Source organism: Glycine soja, chromosome 9, assembly GCF_004193775.1.
Source record: "Glycine soja cultivar W05 chromosome 9, ASM419377v2, whole genome shotgun sequence".
In the NCBI taxonomy this organism is placed as follows: domain Eukaryota; kingdom Viridiplantae; phylum Streptophyta; class Magnoliopsida; order Fabales; family Fabaceae; genus Glycine; species Glycine soja.
In genome coordinates, this window is record NC_041010.1 from 41929548 (window position 1) to 41948475 (window position 18928).

At 32.1% G+C, this 18928-nt stretch overlaps 2 protein-coding genes across 2 annotated transcripts in view; one reads left to right on the forward strand and one right to left on the reverse strand.

The window, feature by feature from the left end:
- LOC114368506 (plastidal glycolate/glycerate translocator 1, chloroplastic-like) overlaps positions 1 to 5257 on the forward strand; it is a 33974-nt gene extending 28717 nt beyond the window's left edge. Inside the window, exons 3-5 of the mRNA XM_028325745.1 lie at positions 4189 to 4366; positions 4555 to 4684; positions 4921 to 5257. Coding sequence (XP_028181546.1) covers positions 4189 to 4366; positions 4555 to 4684; positions 4921 to 5071 — 459 coding nt within the window. The 3' untranslated portion in view covers positions 5072 to 5257. The remainder of the gene's footprint in view (positions 1 to 4188; positions 4367 to 4554; positions 4685 to 4920) is intronic.
- Positions 5258 to 6542: 1285 nt separating this feature from the next.
- On the reverse strand, positions 6543 to 9316 carry LOC114366965. The gene is made up of 4 exons (XM_028324024.1): positions 9006 to 9316; positions 8733 to 8830; positions 8535 to 8619; positions 6543 to 6886 (listed from the first exon to the last, which is right to left on the reverse strand). The coding sequence occupies exons 1-4, from the start codon at positions 9198 to 9200 to the stop codon at positions 6797 to 6799; spliced, it is 468 nt and encodes a 155-aa protein (XP_028179825.1). The 5' UTR covers positions 9201 to 9316; the 3' UTR covers positions 6543 to 6796.
- Between the last annotated feature and the right edge of the window lie 9612 nt (positions 9317 to 18928).

Sequence of the window (18928 nt, forward strand, 5' to 3'; positions counted from 1 at the left end):
TTATAATTTATTAACCTACTCCTCTACATATATACTAAATGTTTTACCCGTGCAAAGAATTTAAGTGTTTTTAATTAAATTTTATTTTTTATTTAACTGTTAAAATGGACATAACATTTCTCAGATAATGACAACTTTTACTTGTTTTTATATCTAATTGATGTCACAATTTTATCTTAAAGGTATTTATTTTTATTTGATAAACAGAACAATTAAAAAATATTTGAAATATGCAAAACCAAAATAAAATTAGAGAAAAAGGATTATATACTTTAAAAAAGTTTTATATTGTCATCTAATCACAATCTACCATATATGATAAGTTTGTTAACTTTTATGATAATTAATTTTAAGGGTCATATTAATAATGAATTATGATTGAACAATGTAAAAGTGTTTACACTATCAATGTATTTAACTCATAGATTTAGTAGAGCAAGTGCAGTATTTAACTTTGCATAAAAATTCATAATAAAATTTCATTTATTTATTATTTTTTCTTAGTCGGTGTAAAATAACCTAGGACAACACTTATTTTAGGACAAATGGAATACTTTCAAATTTAAAAAAAGGATATTTTGATATTAAAATAAATTTAAACATCATTCATATGCAAATTGTATAATTTAAATATTTAAGACTCGCTTAACATAAAAAAATGATGAATATAAATAAAATCAATCATTGTAGCTAATATGTCATAGTATGGTTACCCAAGTGAAATGAATATAAATATTGATTAATGCAACATAAATGGAATGCATAATAGTTTAAAAATATAATTTTTACACTTTTTAATTAAAAAATTAAGAATGTTTTAATAAAAAAAAAGAAATATCAACATCATGTTGAAATTTTAGCGGGTCCTTATAAAATACCAATAACCAGCAATAAAACATTACGTTAGATTATTAGGAAGAGTTTTAGAAATACTTGGATCCATAATGGTTAATCAACAAAGGCAACGAAATCTGAATCCGTAGGTGATTTTTGATCTATGTATTCTTCTTAGGATCTGTTACAGAATGTATAGCCATGGATCTGAATCCATTGGAGCTTGTATGCCTTGGATCTTCTTCATCAATGGAGTCCTTTGCTTCTTGAATTTTAGTGGCAACAGAATGGAGAAGAAGAAGAGTTGAGAAGAGGCGCCACTTCAAGGAGAAGAGGCGCCACTTCAAGGAGAATATGAGTCAAGAAGAAGCTCACCATCATAGGAAGCCATGGATAAGAGCTTGAAGGTAGGAGAAGATGAGTGAAGGGAGAAGGAGAGAAATAACACAAAATTTTGTGTCTCAAAAGAGGTCTGAACTTTGAATTATAATTCTCAAATGATCAAAGTTGAAAAAATGCACACACATGACCTCTATTTATAACTTAAGTGTCACACAAAATTGGATGGAAATTTAAATTTCTATTCAAATTTCACTTGAATTTGAAATTGAATTTGTGGAGCCAAAATTTCACTAATTATGATTAGTGAATTTTAGCTATGGTTCAGCCCACTAATCCAAGATCAAGTCCAAGATTCTCCACTAACTGTGCTTAGGTGTCATGAGGCATGTAAAACATGAAGGACATACACAAAGTGTGACTATATGATGTGGCAATGGGATATAGCAAGAAAATGCTCACATCCCCCTCTAAAATTTAATTGGATTGGGCTCCCAATCCAATTAAATTTATTTCCAACCACACACATCAAATATTCACTTAATGCATGTGAAATTACAAAACTACCCCTAATACAAAAACTAGTCTAGGTGTCCTAAAATACAAAGGCTAAAAAATCCTACATTTTTAGGGTACCTTACCTATATTATGGAGTCCTAAATACAAGGCAAAAAAATAATGAAACCTTAATCTAATATGTACAAAGATAAGCGGACTCATACTTAGCCCATAGGCCCGAAATCTACCCTAAGGCTCATGAGAACCCTAGGGCCTTCTCTTGCATCTCTGGCTCAATCTTCTTAGAGTCTTCTACCCAATGCCCTTGAGGGGTAGGATTTCATCATTCTCTCCCCCTTGAAAAGGATTTGACCTCAAATCCTGAGGTTCTTGGAACTCTGGACTTTTTTCCTCAACACCTGTAAAAAGAACAAAAATATATGTATTAGTGGTGTTTGGTATGTTGAAGTAAGGTAAGGTCTAAAAACCCATTTCTTGGGCATCTTCCCATAAAGGAACATGGTTCCTCACCAACTCAATGAGTGGTGCTACAAGTATAGAAAAATATGGGACAAACCTTTTGTAAAAGTTTGTTAAGTCATGGAAACCCCAAATTTTTCTTATACTTGGTGGAGTGGACCACTCAGGAATGACCTTTATTCTCTTAGCGTTCATGGGAATCCCTTGATCACTATTTAAAAAATTAAGAAAAGTAATGCAATAAAACATACATTTTTCTGTATTTTCATGTTGATTATTCCTACCAAAAAGTATGACAAACCTAAGGTGTCCCATATGAGTACCTATGTTTGTATTGAAACTAAAAATAAGAACAAACCTACCTAATGAGTCCCTATGTACACAAATCATGAAGATGTTAGGTGCACGAGTGATTTTACAAAAGAAGGTTGCACCACTCAAAACATTCATCATGCCACCTATTTTAGGGATTTGGTGCCTAATAATACCTATTTTGGGCACCAACAAAGCATAAAGATTTAAGCTCTTGCGAAGCAAACCCTCATCCAACAACTTCTTTACTTGAGGAATAAACTCAAGCCTAAGAGGTGTGACAATGCTAACAAGTGTCTTTTTTAAAGGAGAAAATGTGGAGATTGTCTAAGAGGGGAAATTTCTTTAATATTTGTCTCTATTTCAAAATGTCTTTCCTTCTTAACTAACCTCTTGGAGGAGACACTTACCTCCTTACACTCATTCTTAACCATTACAGGTTGTCCTTCTTCTTAGGGGTAGATCTCTTCACTAGATTCTTCCCTTTTTGCTTCTTCACTTTCACTAGAGGAAGGTGAAGTAGTAGCCTCATCTTGACTACTATAAATGTCTTGGTCCCTCATAATCATGGTTTTCTTGGTGCTCCTAACTTACTTTTAGCACTCTCGATGCTCTGAGTCGGATTTTCGCAAATCTTATATGTTACCCTACATTTTCAAACCTAACAAACTCATTTTTGAGGTAAAAAAATTTAATAACAATAGTTCATACTTCTGTAACTCTTAGTCCAAATTCGTGATAGATTTTTCATTTTACTAAAGGTCCTTAAACTTGTTTTATTTGTAACTTTTGCTAGGAAACTCCGATTTGGGAGGAATTTGAGGCTAACTCTATGTTTTAGCATGAAAAGAAGTCATTTTTGGCATACAAAACTCAAGGAAAACAACTCAGAGCACAGATTCGAGACATGACAGAAAACTCTAAAATTCAAAGCAACAACTTGTTCAAGGAAGTTCAACAACAAACATATGATTCAAGAGTAGGAGAGACCCCCCTACCTCTTGTAGACTCCACGAAATTTAGAAGGAAGAATGAGGGAGTTTAGATTCGAGTTTCCAACCTTCAAGAGTGCAAAATAAGGTTTTGAAACTACAAGTGAAAATAGAGCAGTAAAATAAAGTGAAAATCAAGCTTGAGGTGCTCTCCACGAGCTCAACCATATCTTATATGACTTCTTGCACTTTTCCAAAACTAACTATAAAAAGATAAAGTAGAGTTTTGTCAAACACACACACACACACACACACACGCACACGCACACGCACACACGCACACGCACACACACACACACACACACACACACACACACGCGCGCGCGCGCACACGCACACGCACACACACACACACGTACACACGCACACACGCGCACGCACACACGCACACACACACACGCGCACGCGCACACACGCACACACGCGCGCACGCACACACACACACACGCGCACGCACGCACACACGCGCACACACACGCGCGCACACGCACACACACACACACACATACACACACACACACGCACGCACACACGCACACGCACACACACACACGCACACACACACACACACACACACACTCTTTGGCAACATCAAAATCAGTGTATTCATACATTCACATTCTTCCCCTTTTTTATGATGACAATCCTTATCAAGTGAATTTCTTTTCATCATCATCAAAACTTGCATGATTCACATTAAAAGATTAACTAATGATTTATCTACTGTTTTCAGCTTGTACAAAGGCATGCAGCTGAGATTTTCACCTCTGTCATAATTTCTTCCTTATTCTCATTGTACTCAACTGCTCTTGTTGGACGTCTGGTTGCTTTAGAACCATCTCTAACAGTATCCATTCTACCCAGATGTATAACAGTGGCGTTGGCTCTCAGCATTGTGTCCTTTTTTGAAGGTAAACATCATGTTTTGCATCCCCATTTATCACAACCATTATGCATACAGCAAATCTAAATTGGAGCTAATGCGATAAATGTAAAAGGTTACTTAGTCTGAAATCCTAGTTTGTTTTAACTCTTACCACACCTCTTTCCTGAGCAGAAGATAAACGATTTCATCTTTGAAATTTTGCCGTGTCTGCAGGTGCCAATGCATCTGTCACAGCTGCTGCAGTTGTAGTAACTGGTTTAGTTGGAGCAAATTTTGTGCAAGCAACACTTGATAAACTCCGTCTTCGTGATCCAATTGCTCGTGGAATAGCAACCGCATCTAGGTATATTCTGTAATTCATAGATCATTCGTTATGCAGTCCAATTTTCAATTAGCATCATAATTAGTGGTCATTGACAGTGCTTCTGAATGTGCACTGTCAAATTTAGCTGAGTTCTAGGTTGGAGTCTTGGAGATGAAGAAATAGTATTTAGGAAACATGCCATTAAGGTAGATAAACTATTTTCTTGCTGAGGCATATATGCTTATTTTTGCTTCCTCTTGGATGAACTTATACAGTTGTCACGGGCTTGGAACAGCAGCCTTATCTGCCAAGGAACCTGAGGCTCTTCCATTTTGTGCTATTGCTTATGCTCTGACTGGAATATTTGGATCTATACTTTGCTCAATACCAGCAGTCAGACAAAGTTTGCTTGCAGTAATTGGCTGAAACTGTGGCCACCTCCATTCATCTCGATTTTCGCGCTTTCAGGACATTCTTTAAAATGCCATAACTTCCATTGCATACCTTAAAAGTGTAGAACCTAAGATTTAGTAGCACCATTTCTTGTATAGGATGAAGTACCGATATGTTTATTTTTATTTTTATATATATATAGAAAAAATAATGTTGAAAGAAGAGAAGTATTATGGGGAGGAACTTATTATTTTCATTCATGAGCTCTTTATATAGAGTTAAAGTGCAACACAAAATTTAAATACTAACAGCTTGCTAATAAATCAAACTGATATAACTCAAGTATAGATAATAAGAATAACAGTTATCTTTATCTATACAACATCTTGACGAATAAGGTTGTGAGAATAACAAGGGGTTTGTTGAAGATAATCTGGCTCAGTTATTAGGCTTGGGCATCATGCAGTGCTTTTTGGCAAGATCGGTTAGTCCAACATAAAGTAATTTCATGTAAAATCTCCCTCCCTCCCTCCCTCTCTCTCGTATTAATTTATATATCCAATGCAATATTCCTTTTTCATTTTGTGTGACTTTGAGGATAAATTATTGATTTTCCACCACATATAATTAAAGTTGCTACATAAGTATTGAAAACTTCAAGTTTTTTTTATCGTCAAGATTTTGTATGAAAGTTGCTACCAAAATCTTATACTCCCTCCTTAATTATAACATTCTTTTTAAAAACTTGTTTAACTCTTTTTATAAGATTTTTTTTATAATTTCTAAAAGTATTAATTATTTTTTCCCTTATATATCCTTACTTAACTATTTTTTTCCAAAGATTAATGAGAAACAAGTCTCTAATTATAAAGAAAATAAAAAATAATTTTGAAATGATAATATAAATAATTGACAAATTTAATATGATAACTATTTTTCTTAAGGAACGTTAATTAATTGAAAATATTTTATAATTAAGAACAAAGGAGGATTAAAGAAAAAGAAAGTAAAATTTGAAAATAAATGAGTAATTAAAATTATAATAACTTCTTTTTTGTAAGTCACTTCAGGGAAAATAAATTGTTTATAGACAATTGATTATTTTAGTTTATGGGAACAATAAACCCACACATGATAGTTAAAGGAAAAAAAAAATCTTTCAATACATCACACTTCATTTCCTATATTTTAAAATAATATTGCTTTGGCTTAAATATCTCCTCATTCTAAATATCAAAATTATCCTTATACAATTGCTACAAGGCGTAAATTAACTTTGTAAAATTTAGAGTGAATACACTCTTATTTTCCTTTAAGGGACTAAAATAGCTAATTATGTGAATTTTGTTTCTGCTTCATGTTTATATAAAAATACCCTTTTTCAGCCGAAACACAGTTAATTGAAACGCTAATATAAACACGAAATAGAGATATTCTGGCGACAAGCTTAATTAATACCTTATTACTCCGACGTTTTATCAAAACTTAAGACAAATCCAATGTATCACAAGAAAGGATCAAGCAGCCACTGGATGTTAACAATATAGCACACGTTGTCCACTAAAACATGCCACTTTGAACAGGCATGACCTCGAAATATTATCAATTCTAACTGTTCCAAAGAAACAAATAAGAAATTGCCCGGTAATTTGCTCGTTCTACAGATTCTAAAATGTGAAAGTGAACAAATGATCAGAGATAAAATGCAAAAAAGAAAATTGCTCTTTTCATCCTGTAACCAGCAACAACTGACAATGTCTAAGCAAAAAAATTGAGCTTCTTCATTACTTTGGCATAAGCCGCTGGGACAATACCAGGTTTCCTCAACCTACGCTTTGATTTCTTTGACTGCGGTAGATACCAGAAATTCATCAATTTTAAGGACAGTAAAGATATAATTCATACAATTAAAAAGGCTATTCAAATATGCTGTAATGAGAGAATTTAAGAGAAGCAAAGTTAACTGTTTGGTCCCTGCCCCCACCCCTTTTGTTTGCTAGGTAACCATGCTGGTCTGGTAATTGATTTTGAAGATTCTAACTTGTTCAAACTCAATCCCCTGTCTTCAGTTTATAAAATTGATATAAATTGGCCTTTGGTATATGGGACTCAAGCTCCAGACCAGAGCCAAACTAGAGTTGAGACATGGAGTAAATTGGGAGCCAAACTATTAAAGACAATTACTTACAGTTACAATACAAGGATTCTTGTTCTAGAAGCATGGGCATCCATATGGAGTGAATTGGGGAGCCAAATGCCCCCACTAAGTACAAATTGCGTATTACAGATACACATACGATTTTTTTTTTGTTGCCACGGCTATGCATTTTGAATGGATCACAGTGTATTCTGAATTCGCCCATTGACATTTATTAACCAAAAAATATGGATAAAAATTAGAAATTCAACCATTGACTTCTCTATATGCCCTCAAATTAGCTGCTAGCAGTCCCTCGTAATGGTTAGCAAAGAGAAGGGTGCCAATTGCCAACTGGCCCAACAGCTATGATGACATGATAGGAAACATGTTATGCATAACATACCACAACATCCATCACAGGACAAACCCAAAACAAGGGCAACATCATGCAATTGTTTTGCTCTTTGGTAAATCATATGCCTAGTAATATTTATACATAAGTGAAATCATGCTGGATTGACCTATAGAGCATACACCCACAACAAATGCCAGTGCCACTAACAGAACTATTTTTGCATTTTCAAATGTTTGTTAATACCTCATGTACAAGCATACCATAATTATTGCCTCATCATCCAATCAAATTTCACAACTGTGCATCCTAAGGAAACACAAGTAGCTCTATTTTCTGCAAATGGTGAAATCCAAATCATAATCTAGCCATTAGTCCTACAACTATTACGATTTCAATTTTCCAAAACAATTTCACTCCTCTGAAGGAAATTTGTCACCGAGTGTTTGGCCTATTTATTTAAGAACTTCAGAATGTAATGTAATACAAATGCTACAGCCTACAGGAAACATGCTTAGGAAGGACAGCAGCTGTTCACTGAATGTGATGAAATCAATAACTTTGTCAAGATGGGCTTTGGTCATTTATTTGCACCTCATGCAACATTGAGATGGAAAGCTTGGCAATGAGTATGGCGTGATTTATTCACAGTTTCACAACGATGGAACAACAGAGCACCCCCCCCCCCCCAAAGAAACTTACGTCTCAACAAACCATTACATCGAGCTTAAATTTCTGAACAAGCACTTACAGGAGAAGAAAAAAAAAAACGAATTAAACTTCCTTCATAAGTTTAAAAATACCTTATCCACATCAGCTTTTAGAAAATTTAAATTGAATAGCTTCCATACAAGTTAATTTTAACTTATAAGAGAAGTTTAATTCATTTAACCTTCTTATTTTCTTCTCCTATAAACACTTATTAAGGAGTTTATCGAAACAGGGTCAGAATAAAAAAAAATCACAAAACCGTATGAGAAGTGGAAGAAAGAAAAGAATTCAACCTTGAGATGAGCATTGTGGCGCTTTCCCTCCTTCCAGCGTCTGATGTTCCCATCATTCATTGCTCTGAATCTGGACTTGAAAGACCTGTTCCAGCCATAGTAAAACCACTTGTTCAACAGTACAAACACACACACACACACACAAAAATACATACGCACTGAAAGGTTAAACGAGTAACGAATGAAGATGAAACTTACGAATAAGATTTCATTTTGGTTTTCTTAACCTTGGAAACGGTTGGAGGCACTGGCTTTCGCTTTCGCTCCTTGGACGAAGCATGACGCACTTGAACCAACTATATACAGCAAATTAAGCTGATATCACAATCACGATCCGAGTACAAGCTCAAAATATTAACATCAAATTATATAAAAAAAAAAGGACGAAATGTAAAGAATTTCACTCTAAATTGAAAACGCGTGCTGCTTTAATATTTTTCAGAGTTCAGATGCTGTATAAGAAGGACTTACAGAAGGGGAAGGCTGAGATGCGTGGGGAGGACACCACGAGAAAATGAAGGAAGGACTAGAAATGCGGAAATTGGAAGCGGAGTGAAGCGATTGCGGCGGCGGCAAGTGGTGAAGGAGACGGCGAGAAGACGGAGGTGATAGAACTTGGCGTGATTGAACGGCCAAACAACGAAGTTTGGTCAAGCTACGAAGCATGGTGATTTCACTGATTTTGCACTCTGCACAAAGCAAATCGAACCAAAGCCTGCGTTTCCTGAAGTGCTTTTCTCTCTCTTTTTTTTTTCCTTCAATTTGGGTTTTTCGTTTTTGCAATTCTGTTTTTCGGTTTCATTTTGAGATGACGTGGGCTAATTTGGGCTTTATTAGCGGAGCCCAATACCGTGGACCATGAAGAAGCCCGCCCATGGTGTCAAACCAAGAAAGCAGATTCTCATTTGTTCTTTTGTGACCGGAAAGAAAGTGATGGTTTTCGGAATTCAATTGCAGATTTTATCAATCACATTTTTTTTTTCACTAAAATTTATTGAGACATGTGAATGTTACTAATTATTTAATGAGATACAGTTAAATGTTATATTTTAAAATAAATGTTTAGTCGATAATAAATAATGTATTTAAATTAATGTGTTAGAGCTGATAAAAAATATTTTTTTAAAAGGGAAAAATTAAAATATTGTGTTAGATAATGTACTATACGCACTAAATTTCTTTTCAGTCATCTACCAAAAACAAATTATGTTAGTAATAATCCTCACATGATTAAGGTACATCTAGGTAAAATCTTTTTATTGTGCATTATAGGAATCGGAACCATAATACTAACAATTATTTTATAATGATTTTGATATGTTTAAAAAATTCCTAAAAAAATAAGGCCAAAACTTTCTCACCTTAGGAGCACCCCATGAGAATATTTTTATTAAAAAACACAATTAAGAAAAAGTAATGAAGATGTTAATTTCTGAAAAAAATTCAATATTACTATTTCATCTGTAAGTATTAATAATGAAAATTATTATATTTAGTGTCCACGTTTCATTAAAAAAATTTATCTTTAAATTAGTTTTTAAATTTTAATTTTCTTCTAACCTACGTTAATTTTCTACTGCTTTTTATATCATTAATTTTTTTACTCTGTTATTTTTATTAACTATTTTTACTTTCGTTTCCCTAGTACTAAATAAAAGAATTTAACCTTTTTATACTAAAATTCCTCAATGAAATACCCCGGAAGTTTAATTTTTATTCCTTACAATTTCATTCTCTTCAAGTTTTGATCCCTCATCCAAACAAGTGTATCCACACGTCTTTGGAAGAAATTATTAGACACCTTATTCATGATTTTAATTAATAATTATATAACACTTTGGTAATTTAATATTTTAAATTGATCAAGATCCTTTAAATTAAGGAATAATTCAATTAATTTTTGTTAGGAATCAAGGCTTTCTAGCCCTCAAAATTTTCATGGAACTGTTGTGTATGTCTGGCCTAACCGTGGTTGCTTTTCCACCCTCGTGCACCACTCCTGGTGCTCCTCCTTCAGCTTCAACTGCCACCTCTTTCATCACTTTGTTTGGAAGACAGAAGAAAAAAATGAAGAGGCACATGCATAGGTGTCAGAGAGAGTAATGGCTGAGATAAAAGGAAGAAGAAAAAAAGAGGAGTTGGAAGTTTAACGCAAAGGGTGACACTAGGGACTAACTAAGAGCTTGCTTGTGAACCCATACGCAAATGGTTGGCACACGTTCTGATGTCCCGTTTTGTGAGAAATAACCTTTTCATACTTTCAAATGAACCTAAATTCAAGTAGTCATGAACAAACACGCTATAAAGGATTGGGTTTGGTTTGGTTTGAATGGTGTGCAACTGGGCACAGCTGGGGCTAATGAAACTTTCTAGGGCGTGAAACGGCCATGTTTTAGTGAAACTGTGTAGTAGTATATATTTACTATTAAATTTGGCTACCCTTACCTTACTTTATTTGTCCCTAGGGAATTGATAATATAAAAAAATATCGCCACACTGAGACGTTGCGAAAGAAGGAAACGTCGCTACAGTACTCAGTTTTTGGGTGTGGAAAAGCTTGCCATTTGTAAATTTTCATTTAGAAGGACACTTGCTCCAAAGTTGATCCAGTTGGTAATATCTACAACTAATTAAGATCTTATAAGAATATGTCCAAAAAAATCTTATAAGAACATGAGTTTGAATATGTTGTTTAAATGAATACTTGGGTAATGAATAATTCTATTCTAGTACTATTATATAAGTATCCTTGTAAGAATCGTTTAAATCTTGCAACCTACTTGTAAGCAGGTGCATGATTGGCTTCATTCCAGCATCAACAATGGTACTGAACTAGGTGAAATCTTAGCTGCTTGTAACAATAAGCTCAGACTCATTACAAACTCATCTGGGAATTTAATTCACAGATAAGTGAACCAAACGTTCATGTGATCTCTCAAGAACGTTTCGATTCTATGTTGGTTCACAAAATTTTGATTATTCTCTAAATTGTATCAATGTTTTGCTTATAAGTGAAATGATGATTTTATTTTTTTGTGTAAAATCTTGAAACCTAATTAAATTCATATGAACTTTCCAGACCCAATTCAATTAAATTTCCAATTATGAAAAAAATAACATAACAGTTATCTTATTGTTTTTCATTTTTTTTTATATGAATGGACATAAGATTAAATCTCTAGTCGTATATTCAATAAATAAAATTATTTATTTATCATGTTATACCACGATAATTATTATATACTATGTGGTTTAAATTCAGGGATTTTTGTAATGATTAATCCAGGGCATATAGGAAGGGCATTGCCCAGGAAAAGTGAAAATGTATTTTTTTTTTCTTCTAATGTTCTCGATTAATTGATGTAACCCATAAATATATGAGCTGCATCATCATGTTATTTTTAGTTGGACATACTGGTTATTGGATACTCAACCGGCGGCAACAGGTTTGTTCGTTGCAAATTAAAAATAATTGTTGTGATGTCTTTTATTACCTTGCTAGATTCTGTCACCTTGAAAAAGTTACAATACAGGTATTGAGATACTCTCCAGTTACATAATTTAACAAATCTCACTTGATGCTTGCAGCGAATTCTAATTTAATTTCTAGCAACGTCTATAGTAATAATAGTAGTTAAATACCACCATGCATATATGTCTAACGTTTGTTTGTTTGCTTGTTATTTAAAACTAATTTCACACATTGTAGCACACGTTTAAATTTACAATATGTGGCTAAAATTAATTTAATTGTGTATTTTAGATGCATTCAATAATTTTGAATTAACTTTATGCACTTGCGTGTTGCTTGTTCCGTACTTCATGAATAAACTAAACTGACATTTAAGCGGTGGAAAGTATACATGCATGCACCCGTGCACATTTGGAGGTAGGTTACAGGTTTCTAATCAAACGGTCAGGCTTACATACTTAATGGATTAAAATGTATACTATATTTTTGTCTATAATCAACTATTTATCTATTTCTTATTTCTTTTAAATCAAACACTTTTATTTTTCACCTTTTTTATCTTCATTCATTCTGTTTCCACTTATTTCTTTACTTCCTGCCAAACAGACCCCAGAGGACAAAAGTTTAAATTATATACAAGATTGCGATTTTTAACGCCTAAGGTACAATATAAGAAGAATAATACAAGGCAATGCTCAAGTTATAGATAATTTTTTTTCCAAATCTTCTTTAAGCTTCAAACAAGTTTTCTTTCGTCCTTGCACTTAACACAAGCATCCTATTAAAATTATAAGGGATGTTATTTTTTGTATTCAGAATATGTGTATAAGGTTTCTTATAAAAAAAATGTGTACAAGGTTACCAAGAATGCTATAAGAGAAATAAATTATGTTAAGTAAATGTAGACTAGATAAAATTAGTTGAAAATTAAAAATTTAGTTAAAAGTTGGTAGTTAGAAGTTGAAAAATTATATTATTAAATTAAAAGTGTTTGATAAAATTAGGTGTTAAAGTAATTGAAAAGTGTAAAATGATAAAAAAATTAATAAAATTATGATTTATTTAAAAAATATAACAAAGAAAATGAATAAATATTTTTTGATAGTTAATTTGTTGACTCTCTAGACTTATATAGTAAAATTTAAAAATCCAATGGGTGTAGGACACAAGTTGAGTTGTGAAAAAGGATATAAATTTGATTTTTGGATAATATACTCTTGAAAAAAAATGATAAAACTTAAATATGACTAACCTCTGAATGGAATCACTAAAGTTGTTAATAAAAAAATAAAACTTAAAATAGTCAGTGAGAGTTATTTTTCGATCTTCAAAATATGAATGTTAAAAATATTAAATATTATTTCCATTCTAACACTTATGTTATAAGAATTAAATATAAGTAACAAGAGATATATACAATAATTTAGATACTGGTCAACTGACCAAAGTAGCTCTGACAAGTATATTTTGGCAATTCTCTTTTATATCTTCTTTTTGTACTTTTCCCGCGTAGTAAGTAGAAGTATCTATCTTTATGCTTCGAGTACGCCGAGTTTTTTGAATCATTGTCCTATCACTAATTTTTTTTTCATGTCTTTTGGAGTATGAGAGTAGATAAACTTTCAACTTCTGCTAAAGACAGAGTTTTAAACTTATCATGCATATACACTTCTTAGCTAATATCACATGATATTTCTTGAAATGTCTTGTTGTCTCTTTACTAGACAAATCCTTCCCAATGAAGCTTTGTGATGAGTTGATAGACGAAGCTTGTAAAATCCAACATAGAAATAATTCATTTGTAAAGCGAATTGTTTGGATGAACCATAATACAAGGAGATTATTAGTCTTTATTAAGAATATCTAGTCTTATATTTTGATTTTTATCATTAAAACTAAAGGGCTAGATCATCTTAGTGAAAAAAGAAAAAAAAATACTAGTAATAATAAAAAAAAAAACTCTTCTTTAATCAACATTACTCTATTTCATTCGAAGGTAATTAAATTGAGATTTTTGTGGTATCATTAGGAGAAAGAAACCGCTGCACACTAGTTGTTTGAGGACTAGACATTGATCACGCATTGTGTGACTAAATGAGAATAAAATGATGGAGATATGCATTCTTTCTTTATCCTTTAACTATATATATCCATATCAATCTTAAATCGTTTGCATTAAATTTTATAATTGTCTCTTATTGAACCCAAAAAACCAATTCATCCCGTCTTCGTTCTTTCAATTGACGCCAAAGCTCAATTTTCTAAAAGGCCTAACAACTTGAAAACTTGAACCTTTTAGGTTTGATGAACTCAGCCATCATTAAAATTTAAAAGACAGCCATTGTAAGACCTCCATACTTTGATGGTACTAACTATACCTACTGAAAGGAGTGGATAATAACATATGAAGGTACTATTGAAGTAAAAGAAGCAAATTGATGTGCCAGTAGATGATTATGAGCTGTTATAAATTATAATCATACTGTAAGCAAATTAAGCACTTCTAATTGGTGTTATGATAATTAATTCACGGGCACGAAAACATCAACCCATTTATACTTGTTAGTAGTTGTTATCCATTGGCATTGATAAAAAGTTTGGCCCATTGACGGATACCTTAACTTGTTGATACTTTGCAGGGACAAAAAAACTCTTTCCAAATCCTAACTAAGTAAGTACAATAAATATATCAATTTGTTCCGTGTTTAATCTTTTATTGTCTTTTCCCATAACTCTTTTTATAATCATAAGAAATAAGTATATATGTGTTATCCAATTCTCCATTTTAGCAAATTAAATGTAAGAGTTTAATATTTATATATCAATATATAATTATTTTAAAAGTTAAAAAATTTATTATATTTAATAAATTATGATGGAATGACTGTATAAACTTTTTACATTTATAATTTTTTTTCTTCTAAATTTAATCCCAAAATCAGAAAGCAGTGGAATTATATCATTTTGTTACACACGAAAAAACACAATAAATATATAAATGTATTTAAACATATGACAAAATATTTAAAACATAGTATAGGACAACGGAGTATAATATAAGTAATGACAGTTATTTTTAGCTTAGTGATGACGGTACGCAATATCAACAATGATTTCAAATCCTTTACTTTGAGATTGGTTTTTCAATAATGCTGTTTTGAGGGTATATATATATATGGCCGTACTAGACAGAGTACTTGCTTAACGGTTAATTAACCTGGTCCGACTGGGAAATCTAGTCATAGTCAGAGTTTGAAAATCATGCTCGGTAATTCTTGTTTCCTCTCGTCAAAAAACTTAATCATGTTTCCAACCAGCGTGTTTTGAATACGCAACATAATGCACGGTTCACTCTAGACGTACTAATTATTAACCATTCTTAATTTACTGTATAGTGTTAGTTGGAACGTGCATTAGTGGCTATTTCCTCATTATTTCATCTTTCAAAAAAAATTGTCTGGCCTGTCATTACTTCCTTTAGAGTTGGACTCTACATCAAAGTGAGGTTAAATGCATGCCTAATAAGTAACTAATTATTTGACACATTCATTTCTTGAGCGGAACAGCCAAAGAAAATCTCATTTGGAAGTCCCAAAGCTATGTGGAAGAAAAATTAGTTGCCCTATTGAAGCACTTGCATCTCTTGACTAAGGAGGATTAAGCGTGTGTTTCATTTGCCGTTAAAAGCCTTTAAAGTTTAAACGGTAGTTTGGGAATTCCAATATCGCAAATTGAGAAAGAACCAACTTGTGTTATTGGAGCCAACGTACATTATGTTCAACATATCTTGTTTACAAACACACCCTAACAGGGTGTCAAATAGAAGTCCCTGAATCTCCTAGTTATGCCAAAAGTAAATATTGAACTTTTTAAATATTTCCATCATGTTTGTGATCATGTATGGATTAAGAGAACATGCAACAGAAGGATAGAAAGAAATAAACAAATTTGACATCTATAATGCATTATTTAATAAATTTAAGAATGACATACTTTTATTTATATAAAAATTAAAACGCCCGCGCGTGCATGGTATAGATTAATATAATCATATAAAATTAAATCTTATCATGAGTTAGTGGTAATTTGTGGAGATATTGTAAGAAAGTGCCAGCGGATTGTTAATAGCTAAATAGTAGGAATCATGCTAAAAAGTATACGATGACATGTTACATGTAAACACTTTATTGACACTTTTTTTTCTTCTTCATATTACTCTCTTTTTTATATTATATTTTTTTTTACTCAAGTCTACGTTTTTCTCATTTCTTTCTCTAGGTATATATTAGGACCAGGTGTCCGTGCATCATTTTTGTATACTAGAAAAGTAATGATATATATATATATATGATATATCAGTATATATATCACATACCTCAGTAACACATTTTCTCTTTATCTCACTACTTCTATTACATTATCTCATTTATTATATCTATACTTTTCTCTTTCTAACTCTCTGTAGATATGAATTACTAATTTTGCATGCTATAAATGGATGTACAATATATTACCACTGCTGGCTGGATTGATCAATCACAAGAACTTTGATCAATTTCTTAATGGACTGCTCCTTTGGGATTTCATATTTCAAATAAGTCAATAATATTGATATGTCTTTGATGTGGTGAAGGGTCAGAAAAACATTGTTTCACATGTTTCCAGAAGTTGTTGAGTCATGAGTGAGCAAGCTGGGCTGCTATTGGTGTGCAAGTAGTGAGTAGTGACTAATAGTGCAGTGAACTATTTATCAAATAAGACGTGTTAATCACCTTGTGCCGCTCTTTGATTGAATATTCTTTTGCAAGTTATAATCACCTTGTACCAAGAAATTCGTAGATCATCTGGTATAGAGTTGCTTCGCCTTAATCAGTAGTACGTTTTGAATTATAATCTTTGATATGCAATTACATTAAATATTAAGAGAAAAAGTTTACTCATTAACATTAATCTTATCCGGCTCAAATATGATTGTTTCTAATAAAAAATACGTATGATTCTTAATAAAAATAGCAATCCTGTATCATTTGCTTTAAAAGTAACTATTTTAGTTTGCAAACACATACATGTGTTTTTGCCCGGGGGATCTGCTAATTTTGCCACTCTATTTATCATGCACATTAAAAAGCATTTACTAATTACTATCTAGCCCAGTTAGCAAACAAAAACTGTGTTATGGTAAAGATGTTGGAATGTTTTCACAGATAAGCAATTTTGAAATGATATTGCTTATTGAATAGAATACTATAGCTCTCTCTAATCAGATCGTTGAGGATTATTGATGTGGATGAAAAACTTCCATTGGTTATTATGATCATATGCCGAGGGCAATAAATCCAATTAAGGAGATATTCTGTCTTAATTAATCGGATAAGCACTTGCACCGTGATCTCCATAAAGCTGCTTATGATTATAATTCTTGGTTACTTTTTAAATTTATGGTGAAAATTTGTTTGAGAAGTCGGGTGCCATGCATGTCCACGCACATGGGCTTTTTAATATGCATACAGCCAAACCCATTAATAAGTTGATGATCCATTAAAAGCAAAGTAAGAAATACAGTTGTGTATATAGAGAACACACTGCCAGTTTTAGTGAAAAACAGCTTTTTGAGTGTACGCAAGAAATTCATTGCTTCCTGGTAAATATTCTTCTTCTTATTTTTACTGCAACACTATTCTTCTTACACAGTTTTTACTGCAATTTATATCTATACATTTTTTTTCTATTTTTCTTTGTCACATTACTTTTTTTTTTATCACATTTTAAAAACATATGCACGGTTGTTTTTCTTGTTAAACTGTCAGTTGCCTTAAATTTAAAATGTATAATGATACATGTCATATGATTTATTAGTGCTTATAAATAGTACATGTATACTTATATATAGTTGGGATAAAAGATTTTACATTGTCATTCAATATATGTGATACATTTATTCATTTTTATAAAATTTATCTTAAATGACATATTTAATTATCATGATTTCTAATTGAATTGATAGTGTAATTTTTATTTACCATAAATATTGAAGTCATAAGTATATAGATAAATGATGGAAATTGTTTGGGCATACTGCTCCAACTTTGTCAAAGAGTGATTCGAATATGTTGAATTGCCTATATCGGATGTGATCGTGGAACTGGAGCTTCTTTAAGCGTATTCATTCAAAGAAAAGGAACAAATTATGTATATATTCCTGCACTTTAAAAGATTAGGACATGCAGATTTCTTTTGACAATTCCTTTTGTTACTTTTGACAATTTCTTTAGCATATTTATTATTTATATAATATTTGAATAATTTGTTCCAAGCTCTACCACAAGAGGCAGATATATGATCCAATTGATTAATTATAAGAATGCGTTTACTTGACTTTTGATTGGCAGAAGAAGAATCGAAGAAGAACCTCTTGCGTTTGATAATGATTATAGCATTTAGCAATGCTTCTGAAGAAGTTGAGTTTGGGCCAATTGATGTACTTTTTGACCCAAATAAGAATGGGTTTTTCAAAACATTTTCCGTAAGCTAAAGGACAATTCATAGGAGAATATTGCTAATTATCATGATAATTAGCATCAATGGAATTGTTTTATGCAGATATGATCATAATGCTGATGCTTTCTCATCTATTGCTTTTGTCATCTTGCTCAGCATTTTTATTTAATTTATTTATTTTGTGGTGATTATCAAGTTATATATCTTCTAACTTCTAAATAGTGCATGATGGATTCTGCATATTGTTAAAGTTGTGCTGTGATGAAGGTTCTCAAATGTAGCACCAACATTAGATATTTTTCTTTGCTGCCTTCAGAAAAAACTTGTATTCAAATGAGAAGCTGCCTTTAGAAAAGGCCTACTATAATTAAGAAAAGTTAATTTGTCAACTTTCGAAGAAACAGCCTATGGTGTTGGCATGCGT

Bases quoted from the DNA above. Each gene is read 5' to 3' on its own strand.
- LOC114366965 (XM_028324024.1), bottom strand. From the start codon at position 9,200: ATGCTTCGTAGCTTGACCAAACTTCGTTGTTTGGCCGTTCAATCACGC. The intron at 8,620-8,732 runs GTAAGTTTCATC...TGGCTGGAACAG, and splicing joins ACCAAAATGAAATCTTATTC to GTCTTTCAAGTCCAGATTCA. The intron at 6,887-8,534 runs GTTGAATTCTTT...TATCTACCGCAG, and splicing joins GCCACAATGCTCATCTCAAG to TCAAAGAAATCAAAGCGTAG.